The sequence below is a fragment of the Carya illinoinensis genome, chromosome 3, assembly GCF_018687715.1.
Source record: "Carya illinoinensis cultivar Pawnee chromosome 3, C.illinoinensisPawnee_v1, whole genome shotgun sequence".
NCBI lineage: Eukaryota > Viridiplantae > Streptophyta > Magnoliopsida > Fagales > Juglandaceae > Carya > Carya illinoinensis.
Window position 1 is genome coordinate 4,902,433 of NC_056754.1, and position 16,743 is coordinate 4,919,175.

General features: G+C 37.6%; 2 protein-coding genes across 5 annotated transcripts; both read left to right on the top strand.

Moving 5' to 3' along the window:
• Nucleotides 1–1,064: 1,064 nt before the first annotated feature.
• Nucleotides 1,065–6,525, top strand: LOC122302727 (probable inactive leucine-rich repeat receptor-like protein kinase At3g03770). The gene is made up of 7 exons (XM_043114126.1): nucleotides 1,065–3,160; nucleotides 3,360–3,493; nucleotides 3,876–4,119; nucleotides 4,546–4,757; nucleotides 4,853–4,878; nucleotides 5,690–5,801; nucleotides 6,117–6,525. The coding sequence occupies exons 1-7, from the start codon at nucleotides 1,822–1,824 to the stop codon at nucleotides 6,339–6,341; spliced, it is 2,292 nt and encodes a 763-aa protein (XP_042970060.1). The 5' UTR covers nucleotides 1,065–1,821; the 3' UTR covers nucleotides 6,342–6,525.
• A 2,327-nt stretch (nucleotides 6,526–8,852) lies between these two features.
• LOC122302728 lies at nucleotides 8,853–15,664 on the top strand. Of its 4 annotated transcripts, none has more exons than XM_043114128.1 (9): nucleotides 8,853–8,956; nucleotides 9,506–10,361; nucleotides 10,961–12,204; nucleotides 12,587–12,884; nucleotides 13,022–13,246; nucleotides 13,889–14,062; nucleotides 14,415–14,609; nucleotides 14,703–14,816; nucleotides 15,087–15,664. In XM_043114128.1, exons 2-9 carry the CDS (start codon nucleotides 9,654–9,656, stop codon nucleotides 15,420–15,422), a joined length of 3,294 nt encoding a protein of 1,097 aa, XP_042970062.1. In that variant the 5' UTR covers nucleotides 8,853–8,956; nucleotides 9,506–9,653; the 3' UTR covers nucleotides 15,423–15,664. The 4 variants fall into 4 exon arrangements, with proteins under 4 accessions (XP_042970062.1, XP_042970061.1, XP_042970063.1 ...); XM_043114127.1 differs by having other exon boundaries at nucleotides 8,874–9,033; XM_043114129.1 differs by having other exon boundaries at nucleotides 8,874–9,033; nucleotides 12,587–12,704.
• Nucleotides 15,665–16,743: the final 1,079 nt, after the last annotated feature.

The following is a 16,743-nucleotide window of genomic DNA, read 5'->3' on the forward strand; positions in this document are numbered from 1 at the left end:
ATTCTTTACATATGATCATTTTTGTATATTCTTTACACCCATGTAATTGATCAAAATATTAAAAAAATATGAGGTAGTGAATATGAAATGTGTAAATACTTTGTTACATATAGTTATTTTGATATAATATTTACGTATTTTACTGATATAATTGATTAAAATATTAAAAAAATATAAGATAGTCAATATAAAATGTGTAATTATATAAAAAATATATAAAAATAATACATTTTTATTTATTTAGTGTATATATAGCTTTCCAGCAGCCAAAAGGACAACGGGTCCCTCTAGGCTCTAGGACTTTAAATGCAAATCCCCAAAGTTGCAATATTATATGCTTTCCATTTCCCAATCATATGAAACTTTATAACGTCTAATGGCTATTGGCTTCCTCCACGACCTTTACAATTAATAACCCTCTCCCTCCTTCTCTCTTATAATGTTTGGTATGCATTTTTTTATTTTTTCTTGTCGGGGGACCAAAAATATGATCATACGACAAATTCAAATCAAACTTTTCATTAACTGTTAAAGCAATTTCTCTTCATTTATTTGTTCTAAAGCATCCGGCATTTTGTTTTCTTCATTTATCTTGTAAATATCATGTCCTCCAATCTCAATACCAATATAATTGTTTATATAATTAAGAAAAATTATATTCATCATTTTTATATACTATATATAATTTTTTAATTTTTAATTTTTTTTCTTCTTATCAAATATATAGTGTATAGATAATGATTAAAAGAATTTAATTAATTTAAAAATAATAAAACTAATTTTTTTTAAAAAAAATATGATATATGATGCGTGAAAATTAAGAGCAAAACCCATCTCTCTCTCTTTTTTTTTTATTTTTGTGGGGGGAAATGAACGGCTAATGGTATTGACTTTGTCAGGGTCAGTTTAGTCAGGGGGAAAACAAACAGAAAACCACGTGATGGCATGCCTGCAAATAGCAGAGGAATCCTAGGGCCCTAGGGACATTTAGAACAATCGCCAACGGAAAGGCCAAAAAAAGCAAACAAATATTTTTTTTTCAGTTACACGTTTCAGTCACACACAGTGGCCTTTCCCCTCCATTTATTTCTTTCAGTCTTCTCTCAGCTCCCACTGGCCTCGTCCTTCTCCAACCACGAAAACCGACCCCATGAATGTCAGATAGGAATCCACTAAATGCCTTACTACTCTGTCTTATAAGGCCTTCTTCAACAACCTCCATCAATATTGTCCACTTTTCTTTGGTTCCACACACTGATTGCAGACCAAGGACAATTATACCAGTGCTAAGAAGCTTCTCTTCTGTTCCTCTTCCCTGAGTTTGTTTCCAAGATTTCTTTCGTGGGTCGTTCCTTATTTTCCTGGAAACTAGGATCACCAAACTTGCTTTTTTCCTTCAGGCTCACCTGGCTCTCTACATAAGTATTTAACCAACTTGATCTAAAGCATTCGGGATTTCCGTGACAAAGTGCCTTGTTGAGTTTCCCATTAAGTTTTTCTTTCCTTCTTTGTCATTTTCTTGGATTTCAGCTTCTACTACTTCAGGGGATTTTCTCGACTTCTGTTAACCAGAGTCTCGGGAGCATCCGAGGCAGAATTTGGGGTCTCAATTTTAGCGAATTCCTTCCTGGACTGGTCATTTACTAGGAAGAACGTTTTTTTCCTCTCTGAATTTACTAAAGGATTCCTATTTTATGATTCCGTTTAAGAATCTTTGACGGGTCTGCTTCTGAATGCCTCGAACCGATTGCACGGTTTCCTTTCTACTGGTTTTGTTGACTTTTTGGTGGTTCTAGTGTCTACTGCCACGAATTTTGTGCGATGGGGTATTTGTGCATGCTGCTTCTTGTCGTTCTGTTCATTCCAAGTACTAATGCGTTACAAACCTCTCAGACCCAAGTCTTACTACAGCTAAGAAAGCAGTTGGAGTTCCCTTCCTCATTGCAAATTTTGGAAAACTACAATGGGGATTTCTGTAGCCTATCTTCATCTGCACGCATGAGCATCTCATGTCAGGACAGTTCCGTTACTCAGCTAAAAATTATGGGAGATAAGCTTGTCAAGGTCAGTGAGTTCAGTGGGTTTGCAATTCGCAACAACAGTCTTTCTGAAAGTTTCTCCATTGATTCCTTTGTCACCACATTGACAAGGCTGCCCAGCTTAAGGGTTCTTAGCTTAGTGTCCTTGGGGATTTGGGGACCACTTCCGGATAAGATTCATAGGCTATCTTCGCTTGAACTTCTGGACTTGAGCTCAAATTGTATGTATGGTTCAATTCCACCTGCGATATCCAGATTAGTGAAGCTTCATACATTAGTACTGGATGGCAATTATTTCAATGAAAGTGTCCCTGCTTGGTTGGACTCATTTTCAAACCTCACCATTTTGAGTTTGAAGAGTAATGGATTGAAGGGTCAGATTCCTTTTTCGGTATGCAAGATCAAGACACTCACTAATCTTGCCCTGTCCCACAATGAACTTTCAGGCAAATTACCTGATTTTAGTACTTTAACAGGTCTACACGTATTGGATTTAAGAGAAAATCATTTAGATTCTGAACTACCAGTAATGCCCGAGGTGCTGGTTACAGCACTACTGAGCAAGAACTCGTTCTCGGGCAAGATTCCTGATCAATTTGGTAAATTGAGTCAGCTTCAACACCTCGATCTATCATTCAACCATCTGAGTGGAACTCCTCCTGCTGCGTTGTTCTCTTTACCAAACATCAGCTATTTGAATTTAGCTTCCAATGTGCTCAGCGGGTCACTTCCAAATGAGTTAAGTTGTAGTGGCAAACTTGGGTTTGTTGATATATCTAGTAACAAGTTCATGGGTAGGCTTCCTTCTTGCTTGAGCAGCAATTCGGATAAGGTAGTTGTTAAATTTGGTGAAAATTGCTTGTCCATTGATTCCCAACATCAACATCAAGGATCATATTGTGAAGAAGCCATTAAGAGGGGTAAACAATCCAAAGGAAGAAAGATAGCGGTAGTGGTTGCTGTCATTCTTGGAGCTTGTCTTGTTATGTTGCTTTTGGTAGTCGGGGCTCTATTATTGTGTAGAAAATTCAGTTCAAGGACACACAAGCAGCATATATTGCCAAAGCTGGTGCAAGAGAATATACCAGCTGGGGTTTCCTCTGAACTGCTTGCAAATGCTAGTAAGTTCTACGTCGGTCTGGTCATTTTTGTAACAATCATTTTCTATTCAAAAAATATAAGACCTGTTTGTCCTACTTACTATGTCAATTTCATAGCTCGGGATATATGACTAGGGACTAAATCATGTTTCAGTATACCATGGTTTGTGGTCCTATGAGAGCTTGAAGTGATAACCTTGCCTTATTTTCTATGTTTAAGGGCTCATTTCTCAAGCATCAAAGCTAGGGACACAAGGAGCCCCAGTCTATCGATTATTTACTTTTGAAGAGTTGAAGGAAGCGACAAACGGGTTTGATTCGTCTAGGTTTCTTGGTGAAGGCTCTATGGGGAAGGTATCTTCAAAAACTGAAATAGGCAGAGGAAAAAAATAGACTCAGAGGGTTCTTGGAAATGGCAATTCTTTTAGTAAACTTGAATAAACAAGGAATTTTATTTGTGAGGAAAAAAGGGTTGAGCTATCTTTGAAAGCAGCTAACCTGTTCTTCTCTCAACCTGGTATTCGATATTTATTATTAATGTCATTCTTTTTGATGATTTGCAAACTCTTGAAATGGGTTTTTAAGATGCTGCAAACATAACTTACAAACTAAAAATTCATTTCAATAAAATGTTATGGCACCAAGAGAAGAAATTATGCGGCATTCAATTTGTTCAACACATTATATTTTCTCACTTCCAACTGCCTCTCTTCACTTCTGTTTTCTGTCTCCTCAGCTTTACAGAGGGAGATTGGAGAATGGGACCTCTGTAGCCATACGGGCTCTATCTTTAGTGAAGAAATGTTCTAATCAAAACCTTAAAGTTCGTCTTGATCAGCTCTCAAAGCTTCACCATCCGCATTTAGTTGGCCTCTTGGGTCATTGCCTTGATGGTAGTGGACAAGATGATTCCAGTGGCAAGAAAGTTTTTCTTGTATATGAATATGTTCCTAATGGGAATTACCGTACCCATCTGTCAGGTTAGTGTTGCATTGTAGTAATTTAATACACATTCATATGTGAATATATTAAAATGTGTGCGTTCTTACACACCTATCTTCTGTGCAAGAACTAGTTTCTGAGACATATCTTCGTAACATTCATAAGTAGTTTGGAAGCTGGCATAACCATTTCTTGGATACAGTATGCAACACCCTCCCCGTGTGCACGGGGGGGGGGGGGGGGGGGGAGGTGGCTGTTTCAGTGCTTGTAACTTCTCATTCCATCCAAATCCTGTCTGTTTGACTGCATTTAACTTTGACTTGTCAAAGATGGCTGGAATCAGTTTGTAATTAGTTTAAATTACCTTAAATTAGAAACTGCATTTTTAACATATTGAATATATCATAGCTTTATGCTTTTGAGTAAGTCAACCTCTAAATTCAGGTACTTATATACATTTTTAGGTAGTTTTCCAGAGAAGGTCCTTAAATGGTCAGATAGACTTCAAATTTTAATTGGAGTTGCCAAGGCTGTTCATTTCTTACATACTGGAGTAATTACTGGTTGTTTCAATAACCAACTGAAGACGAACAATATATTGCTTGACGAGCATCGGATTGCTAAGCTAAGTGACTATGGGGTGTTCATCGTCACAGGGGAAATCGAAAAATTTCAGGTATAGTACCTGGATTTTTGAAGCCGTGTTACAATGTTATCTTGGTTTGCCAAGCAACCATTCTGAGTCTCTGACACATTCGGTTTGTTCTGTAGGTGAAGGGAAAAGGCTCAAAACCATGGTATGATACTAACTACTGCTTGAACTTTAAGTGGATGGCATAATATTACTTTCAGCTTGATTTTGTTAACTGGAGTCACATCTTTAGTTGTGATGCTGAATTAGAAAATAGGTGCATTGTACCCAATAATGCATTCTTGCTGAGGATGCAATGTTGGGATATGTATATATTTTATGGATCCATAACGTGAATGACTTATGAGGTCCCCTTCTTCGCTACTCAAGTGAAGAGGAGGTTACCCAATTCTTGGTATATACAGAACTTCTTCCATTATACCACTACCTTCTTACTGAGTACTCCTGCTGCTAAGTGTAAGATAACCATCGCTGGTACCAACTTCTGCTTACTGGGTGTCTCTCAGACACTGCCAGTACCATCACATCCCACCATCAGACCCACCTTTGCTTCTGTATGACCACTTCATCATCACCCTTGCTGTCACTGGGCCTCCTCACCTCTTACTATTGTCAAAGCTTCCACCACCGTGAACACTGCCATCATTAACCTGCTGACTACTTGGCATCGGTACCAGCACCAGCGTTGCAGTAATAATTAACTCACTGCCACCACCAGTCCACTGCTGTCATACTGTTGTCAATGTAACTATCCAGTGACCCTACTTCTATCCTCAAAATTTAGTAGTTTGTTTATTGACCGGTGTCGTTAGAAAGTTTTCACAAACCGTGATGTCACAGAAGAAAGCTCTAATCTGATGGTTTGTTTGAATTTATCCCAACTGCTTGATTTGGTGCCATGATTAAATTTAATAGTTATTTCAAAATACCTGATTCTATTTCTTCCTTTTTTGCAGCCAACAAACAAATGTACAGGATGATGTTTACAACTTTGGGTTTATATTGCTTGAATCACTTGTTGGGCCCATTGCGACCGGAAAAGGAGAAGCATTTCTCCTAAATGAAATGGTATGTCAAAGCTTTTTTGGAAATGAAGTCCATAAATCTAATCATTTCAATTATGGTCCTAAACCTTCTGTTCTCATGGCATTTTCCAATTCACATGAAATGAGATCTCAGTTCATTCTTAAAACTGTTCTGAACTGCTATAAATTGTTCTCTGGAAACCAAAAGGACGAAGCTAGTCATTATTCTTGGATTATATATGAATTCCTCAAACATTGTGGATATCTGTCCTTTTCTTTTCCTTGATGTTAATTTAAATATTTTCTTGTCATTTTGTTTGAGATGGTATCTTTCTAAGAGCTGGAGTCATGAACGCAGGCATCCTTTGGCAGTCAGGATGGTAGAAGGCGGATTGTGGATCCTGTTGTGTTGACTACTTGCTCGCAGGAGTCGTTATCAATTGTGATATCCATCACAAAAAGATGCCTATCTCCTGAGCCATCATCTCGACCCTCTTTCGAAGATGTTCTTTGGAACTTACAGTATGCAGCTCAAGTCCAGGCCACTTCTGATGCTGATCAGAAATCAGATTCTACATCGTAGTTGCAAGTTTGCACAGATAGTGCCGCACTATAGAAGCTTCGTGAAACTTGTAAGACATAAGTTATGCCTGTATTTGGGCTGCCTTTCCTCATCGCGACGTGAAATGTAAAGTTGTAAATGCCATTTTTGTTTGCTTGACCTTATACAGCTGCATTTAGGTAGAATACAAGTTTGGTTACACTTACCTTTTAAGCAGGAATAATGATGGGCACTTGGGGGCATTGATCAAACGATATAGAGCTAAGAAGGGTTTGGTTCAAATGCTAGTCCCTTTATATAGTAGAGCTCTGATAGGAGACATGAATCATGAAGATTAAAAAGCCAGAATATCAACAAAGAGTAGGTATCTTTAATGGTATGTTTTGAGATAACATATGAGGGTGATTGGGGATAAACATAAACAGTCATTAGAATCTTAGATGTTTCTGCAAGCAATTGGTTCTAGATCAAAGTCGTCTTCGTTTTATCTGCTGCAGATAATCAGACTCGGCCCATTATAAAGTTGAGGAGCGAAAACCAAATACTAAAACGAGTGCAGGAATGTTTGTTCCTCTAATGTTAAGAGATGAGGAGGAGAGGTCGGAGGGGCTGTGGTTAAGGTTTACAACCAAGTTTAAGTTGAATCTTTACAAACAATCAATTAGTATATGAAGTGGGAAATTGGGAATTACACAAAGTTTGGCCCAAAAAAAATCATATTCTACTCCACGACTAATACACCAACATCATCTGACCTAGAAGTGGACATTTCAACCTACCCTCCTCCCCCTGGCCTCCCTCCTCTTGTGAGCCAATATCATATATTCATATGCTTAGAATTTAAGCTCATTGTATCAGGTACCTTCATCATGACTGCTGGTGTACATAGGACACGACCAATTAGGTGAGTATGGTTGATTCCTTGTGAATCTAAGTTCATTTAACTTTTAGGTGCTGCTAAGCTTGTATTGCTTCTTAATTAGTCTACCATTGTAAATAAAAATTATGTGGATTTCAATTCGGAAACCACACACGTCAGTTCTTAAGAGCAAACTCAGTCAATTTTAAAGTGAATAAATTTGTGGGGTAGGAATATGGGCAAAGGCCCAAAAGAGGCACCGGTTCGATTATGCCACGGGTGGCGTACGTGGGTTGCACAATCCCAAGGGGTCCTGTCTTTGTTGACTGACGACAGCATGCCCTGTCGGTGAACACCTTCCAGCCAAGAAAGAAAAGGACACCTCGCCATGAAACCCCCACCCGCCCCCTACAACCCCACTCTAGTTTAATTCTCACTCGCCTACAAAGGGAAGGGTCCCCAAGTCATTCTGAGCCATGCCCACCATGAGTTTTCCATACCGTTGGTTTAAAATCAAAGTCGCTTTTAAGCTTTGATTTCTGCCTATGACACCTAAACAAAACTTAACAGATTTTTCAATCAAATAGAGTAGAAAGAGACTTTGTTTGGGTAAGTTTACCTTGGAATCGAACCCTTCAGTTACATAATAAGATCAAAAAAAAAAATGTCTAATAACTAATGAGAGAAAAGCTACTATGCCGCCTGTTGTTTACCTCTTCATTTGATCACTTAGTGAATTTTTTATTTATTTAATGATTAAAAAAATAAGTTTTAATATATATAAGTATTTTTTTATTTTTTAAAAATATTTAAAAATAATAAAAAAATGGGATAAAAATAAAAGATGAATTTTACTTAATGAATTTTAATAAGCTGCAAGTTGTACACTAGCCCGACTCAACTTTAAAAGGAAAGAAAATAGTACGGTAAATCAAGATTTTTTTATTCAAAATATTTGTCTAAATAAAAAAAATTTTAAATTAAAAAGAGATAAATATATGAAATAAATTATATATTATTTATTAAAAATTTATAGTGTTATAAAAAAATAAATTGTACTACATATAATTAATTTTACATACTTCTTATATACTCTATTAATATAATTAATTAAAATAATTTTTTTTATATTAAAAAAATAATATAACTAATTATATTGATAAAATATATAAAAAAAACGTAAAAATAATTACACATAAAATTTTTATAAAAAAAATCCTATTCCAATACGATGGATTAGAAGATGGGCATTATCATTATGCAATATGGATGTACAAGGAAACGCCTTTGAGTTTTGGTGCTCAGCGTTTGATTTTCAGTTAACCAACGACTTGCCGTAGTTTCGGCCTTCGCCTTAGCCCTTAGGTGCTAGTTAGGGCGCGACTCTCGACCGACACTTACGGGACAGTGACGCGCACACTCTATAATCACGCGTGTAAACTAAAATCCTCACGTTATTAACGTTATTTCTCAATTGCTTAGCTTAAGTGAGGGCATTTCCGCCGGGGCATCCCTATCATGTCAGGCAGCATTACCGAACGACATCGATCAAACAAGAAAGTTCACCGAACACGACGCCGTTTTTTACACGCGTCCGCATAAAAAATCTCTCTGGCAAAGTTAGCTCCACACTTTTTATTTATTTATTATTATTCTTTTATTATTTTTTTCCTTAAAAATAATTATCCCTCTATTTTTAATAAGAGAGATTCTGCCTTTCCTTCAAGTCCTCCCTGAGGCTATCATTCTCTCAAGATATCTCTGTGTCTCAAATATGGTAAAGCACCTGATACGAAACGAGTCGTTTTCCATCTTTCCCACATTTCTCCGATTTTTCGGCTACTAACTTTACCGGTAACTTTTATATGCCTGCATTGTAGTCAGTGTGCTGGTTCTGAGATATTTTGAGCTTAAAATTTGATTCTTTTTTGGTTACTTTCTGTTTATATCTATCTGGATCTGATGCTCTTTAAGCTGTTGGTGAAATTTTCTGAGCGGCTGATTGTTGCTGCTACCTTTACTTTTGCTCAGATGCCAATGCTGTTATTTGTTAAGCTTCGTGCTTAAGAATTTGTGATTTTTGAGCTGACTTTTGCTGATTTGTGTTCGTTTACCAAGCTGAAAGTTTATAAGTCATTTCATTTTCAGAAAAAATTTCCAAGATAATTTGTAAATCTTTATTTTTAATTGAATTTTTTTTTTCATTTTCTTCAATTTGAAGCTCCTCGTGGCTTAGCATGAATAGGGAGTAGGAGTGTTCTTTCAGTTAAGCAATTGGTATTTGAAAAGAGCTTATTTTTATTGATTTTCTACTCTTTATGCGCAGAGTGCAGTGTTTTCCGTTCTAATTTTCTCTACTCAGGAACATACTTCTGGTGTCCCCCCCTTGATTCTGAACTATAGAGCTTTTAGGTTCTTGTGATTCTACGTAGCTAATCACATTGGGGTGGAACTAGTCCACCGTTTCTGAAACTATGGTTCTAGGATTGAAAGCTAAGAACAGGCGAAGCGCCTCGGTCCAAATAAATTATTTAATCCATGTAGAGGATATCAAGCCCTGGCCCCCATCACAGTCACTTAGATCCCTCCGTTCCGTCCTGATTCAATGGGAAAATGGTGATCGAAATTCTGGGTCTACCAACATTGTTGTACCCTCACTTGGCTCAGTTGTTGTTGAGGGAAAGATTGAATTCAATGAGTCTTTTAGGCTACCTGTGACCTTGTTGAGGGACATTTCTGTCAAAGGTGGTGATGCCGATGCATTTAAAAAGAATTGCTTGGAGTTTAACTTGTATGAGGCAAGGAGGGACAAGACTGTGAAGGGCCAGTCATTGGCGACTGCCATCATTGACTTGGCAGATTATGGTGTTGTGCAAGATGCCTTAAGCATTAGTGCTCCAATGAACTGCAAGAGGAGCTATGGGAACACAGATCAGCCAATTTTAAATATCAAAATCCAGCCTGTTCGTAAGGGTCGCACTAATTCTTCGTTGAGGGACAACCAATCAAGACGCGTGTCACAGAATGATAATGGTGGTGGATCTGTTTCTGCCTTGATGAATGAAGAGTATGCTGAGGAAGCAGAGAGTGCGTCTTTCACCGATGATGATGTTTCATCACACTCATCTCAGACAATTGCTTCTACTGCTTTTGACTCTATTGGGGGCTTACCTCCTCAAGAGGTACCCTTTCTCCGTCTCTGTCTCTCTGTCTGTCTCTCTCTCATGATTGCTACTCACCAATTTTGATTCTACAATAGTACCATGTGTGAATAATCATGCACATATCTACGTCTTCTATTACTAAAGTGATTCACATTCTGCAGCTTTTATCCAGTTAGTATGAATAATCTGCAATATATATCGGATAGGGTTGTTTATTTTTTGGGTTTGGGCGCCGGGGGGGGGGGGGGGGGGGGGGTTATGTGAATTATTTTGACAGGTTGTGAACAAATTGAATGGGTTATGAAATAAGCTTTAGATAAATGGTATTGCTTTCAGGAATTTGTCTGCCTTTGGCACATTGATTATATTGGCGGGACTAACATGAACGCATATTGCGCGTGGACCCCTTTTTTTGTTTCAAGTTTTAACACTTTTTGCACATCTGCCTGTAGATGACCATGCTGTAGGTTGAGTGCCTCATACTATGGTCAGCATTGTAGATGAAAAAATATATATGTATGTGTACGCATGTATTAATATCTGTATATGTTTCCTTTTTTGGTGAAAAAAATACTCACAATCTACCATGTAATATACTAATTGGAATTGAATTCCAGAATGGAGCAGACACGGTGAGGCATAGCACTGGAGGGGGCAACAAGGATCATGCCTTAGCTGCAAACCTGAAGTTTGAACAATCTAATATGACATCATGTATAGGATCACAAGAAAATCCAAAGGGGAGTTCATCTTGCTCATCATCAATAGACTTATCCTCTGATCTGGGGAGTCCAGTAAATGGTCCTGCTTCTGAATCGAACTTTCCTAACTCTAGTTCAACATCAATCCAACAACATGTTGCTTCCCATGGTTTTCACTCTTCATCATCATCCTTGGTGTATGAAAATACGGAGGAAGACTCTGATATTAGAAGTAATGACAATGGACATTTAGCTCTGGAAGTTCACGAAAAGATTAGTAATACCACAAGTGTAGTTTCAGGTGATGGTGAGCGGAACATCAAGGAAAACGTACTTCACAGTTTTGTAGCATCCCCAGACAAAAATTCCCAGATGGTTGAGAAACTGGACTCCTCCAAGTATAGTGATTCTAAAGTTAATGGAAACAATGATGGGAAGGGTTGGGAAATCGGTAGCGATCACTTGGAGGAGGCTGAAACCACAGATGATTACTTTGATGGTTCTATGGAGGACAAATATGGAAAGGAACCACAAGAAAAGGGACTTGAAATAGAAAACTTGGATGAGAAAACACTTTTTACAGAAGATGAACCATCAGTCACTGGAAGTGCTACCAGAGGGCAAGCCTCTTTGGAAGGCGATACATTTTCTTTAAGCAGTGGAAGTCCTGGATTGAAGAGCAATATCCTTAAAAGTGAGAGATTAAAGAATGTGAAGTCTGTTAGGTCATCAACAGACTTAGGTAGGACCAATGGATTAGTAAGTGGTACTCAGCACACAGAAGTAACAGAAGCTGGTGTCCTGGGAGATGCACAGTACATTGGACGAAACCTCAGAAGCAATGAAAGGAAAGATGCTAAAGTTTATCCAAAGGATACAAAAAGTGCCCTTTTAGATAGCAAAATCCAGCAATTGGAATACAGAATAAAGATGCTTGAGGGTGAGTTGAGAGAAGCTGCTGCTGTGGAGGCTTCTCTTTATTCAGTAGTTGCTGAGCATGGAAGTTCCATGAGTAAGGTCCATGCTCCTGCTCGGCGCCTTTCAAGGTTGTATCTTCATGCTTGTAGAGAAAGTTCTCTATCAAGGAAAGCATCTGCTGCTAGAAGTGCTGTTTCAGGACTATTTTTGGTTGCAAAAGCATGTGGAAATGACGTTCCAAGGTATGAGTAAACCACACTGTGACCCTTCTGGTTTTTTGTTTTAATTTTATTTTTTGGTGGTTATTTGATTGAAGATATCAGAACTGCCTACATGATGAAGAATACCATTCCTCATCTTGATACAACATAGCCTTGGGGAGCGTGAACCTGCTTTATATGGTCTTACCCAAGAGACCTGAATTGATTGATGTTGGATTAGCAAATCTATACCATAGATGCAATAATAATATACTACTAGCAAACAAAAGATGACCAAAGTAGAAGAACCAGATATTTGCATGAGAGACTTGAATTAAATTTGAATTATTATGGGCTGTTGCTGAAGTAACTTTATATGTGATCATTATAGTCTCTCATTTGTTTTTCCTATTTCTGATTACAGATTGACATTTTGGTTGTCCAACTCGATTGTCTTGAGAACAATTATAAGCAAAGCCATTGGGGACCGGGAGCTACCACTGCCTGCTGAATTTGGTATTGAAAGGAATGGTGGGGTAAAGGTAATTAACAAGGTATCATCCCTATTAAAATGGAAAGTGTCTTCTCCTGGCATAAAAGAAAATGCAAAATCTTTGTATGGAAGTTTTGGCAACTGGGAGGACCCACGTACGTTTACATCTGCATTAGAAAAAATAGAAAGTTGGATCTTCTCCCGAATTGTTGAGTCTATCTGGTGGCAGGTCAATTCCCAAATCTTGTTCTCCCTTTTCTATTTGGTTTTTGGATTCCCTTTGAAGTGTATTTCTATACCCTGGTATAGAACATCAACTTTTCTAGTTATCTGACCAGAAATAATAGTTTCTTGGTTCCTTTCCAGACTTTGACTCCACATATGCATTCTACCGCTGCAACAACAATTAACGAATGTTTGGGTTCCAGCTCAAGGAAAACCTATGAAAGGTTATCTAGTTCAGGTGAGCAAGAGCAAGGGAACTTTGCAATAGACCTATGGAAGAAGGCTTTCAGGGATGCCTGTGAAAGACTTTGTCCTATCCGAGCTGGAGGGCATGAGTGTGGCTGCTTGCCTCTGCTGGCTAGATTGGTAAAACTTTACACTTGAGCTATCCATTTTAAGATCAACTTTATTTATGAGAATAGTAGGGAAAACATTTGGATTCATGATCTTGTTTGGCAGAAAAGTTGCTCTCAGTGTACTGAAATTGACTTGAGCATACTTGACTACAAAAGCTTTAGGATTGAGATTCTGTTCATCATCTGTTCCTAAACTTTAAGGAACATTCAGTTTAAGCAATTGGTTGCAAACGCAAATCTGGACAATTTAAGTAATCTGGGATATATTGTAATTCAAGTTTGTTGTGACGTTATCCATGTTTAAGATTCCTAATGAATGTGAAAAATCCCAATTATTGTAGCTAAATTCAACTTCCATGTCAAGTTGTGAAGTATCATGTACTCTTTTTTTTTTTTATAGGTAGTATCATGTACTCTTTTTAAATGCATTTCCTACCCCTCTCGAGCACAGCAGGGTATACTGCTGCACGTTAATGGAGAATTTGGTGCAAGTGATGTGATATCCTTTAGTAAATATATACTGCAGAGAAATAAGTAAAACGTCGACACATTGATATATCACTATGTACTTCTCCTTATGTTTCTTTAGAAGATTTACCACTTATTGGCTCTTGAAAAATCTGACATTAAAAACACATCTTCACGTTTCTAGATAATGGAGCAATGCGTGGCCAGACTGGATGTGGCAATGTTCAATGCTATCCTTCGTGAATCTGCTGATGAGATCCCAACAGATCCTGTATCTGACCCTATCAGCGATGCAAAGGTTCTACCTATTTCAGCTGGGAAATCAAGTTTTGGGGCTGGTGCACAGCTGAAAAATGCGGTAAACATGCCAATCGTTAATTTCTTGAGGCTAAATTAAATCACATCACTAGTTATAATGCTAGATGTTCTTGATCCTCTCAATTGTGTTAACTGACTACTAGTTCCTGGAATTCTAGGATTGCTTTTCATTTTTTCTCGTTGAAGATATTGTGTTGTGCTAACAAATATATGGATCCATCAAATCTGGATTCTAACCATATTTTCCTCAATAATGTCAAATTTCATAGATTGTACCCCAAAAGATTGTTCAATTGTAGTGCAACGTGAAGTTTCTAATGCATGGTTTTAAGCAAATATAGATTTGGTTGCTCTAATTGACAACTTTCTTTAATTGTGTTTGTGGATATCAGATTGGAAATTGGTCTAGATGGTTGACCGACTTATTTGGTATGGATGATGATGACTCAATTGATGATGCAAATAACCATGATGACACCGATGAGAGAGAAGATGCATCATTCAAGTCTTTTCATCTGCTTAATGCATTAAGTGATCTCATGATGCTTCCAAAGGACATGCTTTTGAGCAAAACCATCAGGAAAGAGGTTCAGCCCTGGGACTTCATCTCATTTTATCTCTGGTCTGCGTGATCAATATTCGTAGTAGTTACTTATGGTACTTTACTTCCATTTTTGAAGGTATGCCCTTCATTTGGTGCACCATTGATCAAGAGGGTTGTCGGCAATTTTGTTCCTGATGAGTTTTGTCCGGACCCAATTCCACGCGTTGTACTTGAAGCACTGGACTCAGAGGTTACAACTGAATTTACATTCTTTTTTTACAACACAGCTATCCATCTTGAGCTACTTGAGTAGAATACCGTGTGTACCTGATAATAAAAATAAATATATTTTTGACAATGATGATGATTAATACATGCTTTCTAGTTTTGCCTTTGGAATAGGTCTGGCAGAGTCTGGACCAAAGTCTCTACCATGATATCTATTACACTTCATCCTCGCATTACTATTGCATATAAGGATTAGCCTGATAGACAATTTTCTTGCACTTGCTCTATGTAGGATCATTTTGAGCCAGGGGAGGAGTCTCTGATGAACTTCCCATGTGCTGCGGCTCCTACAGTTTATTCACCACCTCTGGCAGCTTCAGTCGCAAATATTATTGGAGAGACTGGAAGCCAAACTCACCTGAGAAGAAGTGGGTCCTCGGTGCTCAGGAAATCGTACACGAGTGATGATGAGCTTGACGAGTTGAATTCACCCTTGAGTTCTATATTCATTGATGGCTCCCTTTCATCAGCAGTCCCAACAAAGTTCAGCTGGGTATCAAAGGGAAATGGCAATCAAGATGCTGTAAGATACGAACTCCTTCGCAGTGTGTGGATGAATAGCGATTAGCGCAGTATGTATATCACAGGTATATATCAAATGTATCTCTCTTTTTTTTTTTTTTTTTCTTTTCTTTGTATTTGGAGTTCTGAAATTGTTCTCTGGTTTTGGTTTCACCATCGTACTTGTTGACGTTTCTGTACAAAAAAGGTAACTGTAGTAGAAAAACTTCAACACCTTTGAACTCTCGGGGTGAACCAACCCCTGTTAGCGGGTGAAAATAATAAGAGAAATGCTATTTTGCCCACTCACTTTGACACCTCATGCATTAATTTTTTTTTACTTAATGGTTAAGCAAGTGATTATTAGTGTATTGATAATTTTTTAAAATGATAAAAAATTTTGAATTATAAAATTGATAAAAAAAATGAGAAGTTAATTTTGGCCTAGCGGTAAGGAAAAGTAATGCTATTCAAGTGGCAGAGTAGCATTGCTCAAATAATGGTGTGTTGGCCGTAATTAAGTGACTGGTTATGGCCAACACATCATTATGTTGTTGATTTTATTATTTTAGCTTTGATTTTTTCTAGAAGGAAATTGCCTTTGAACGAGGCTTCACTTCTTTTCTGAATAATGATATATACAGTATCAAATATATAAATCTCGCATAAGACTTTTGTAAAAAAAGTGGAGTTCATCGTAAAAAAGTGTGAAACTCTCTCTCTCTCTCTCTCTCTCTCTCTCTCTCTCTCTCTCTCTCTCTCTTGTGGAGTCTACTTTTTAATAAAATGCTTGCAGAAAACTTGTATATTTGAGACTTGTCCCTACTCCCAGAATAAGTAAGTAAAATAACTTTTAATGCAAGAAAGTGGAAAAAATATGGAAATAGAATGTCCGAGGGACAACAATTGGGTTGCATTTGGATAAATCTAAACTTGAATTGTGATGATTTCGAAGTCCTTTCTTTTTAATGTAATATGAAATCCAGGGTTTGTAAGGGTTAAAATCTGGTTTGGATTTGGAGTAAGATTTAAATTCAAAATTTAATATACAACGCAAACATGATATTTGGATTTTAAAAGGCTCAAGTTCAAATCGTCCTCAAATTCAGTCACCGAGAAAGGTATGCGTTGGGACTCGTTACACCAATGTTAATTCATTTTTTAATCATCAATTAATGAAGTTCGTGACCAACGTGGAATTTTGGTTCTCGGTTATGTATAGAAGAAATTATAATTATGATTATTAATATTATTGCATGGAACTCTCATTTAGGATGAGTAGAATTGAGTTCTAGAATTCTGGCAGTTGAGGCATCAGGGAAGCCAGGTATCAAGCTCTCAGGCTCAGGTAGGAATGGCATCCTTAACCAGTGTTCAACAAAAATCAG

Bases quoted from the DNA above. Each gene is read 5' to 3' on its own strand.
- LOC122302727 (XM_043114126.1), top strand. From the start codon at position 1,822: ATGGGGTATTTGTGCATGCTGCTTCTTGTCGTTCTGTTCATTCCAAGT. The intron at 4,758-4,852 runs GTATAGTACCTG...TTTGTTCTGTAG, and splicing joins GGGAAATCGAAAAATTTCAG to GTGAAGGGAAAAGGCTCAAA. The intron at 5,802-6,116 runs GTATGTCAAAGC...TCATGAACGCAG, and splicing joins CATTTCTCCTAAATGAAATG to GCATCCTTTGGCAGTCAGGA.
- LOC122302728 (XM_043114128.1), top strand. From the start codon at position 9,654: ATGGTTCTAGGATTGAAAGCTAAGAACAGGCGAAGCGCCTCGGTCCAA. The intron at 10,362-10,960 runs GTACCCTTTCTC...ATTGAATTCCAG, and splicing joins GGGGCTTACCTCCTCAAGAG to AATGGAGCAGACACGGTGAG. The intron at 14,817-15,086 runs GTTACAACTGAA...TGCTCTATGTAG, and splicing joins TTGAAGCACTGGACTCAGAG to GATCATTTTGAGCCAGGGGA.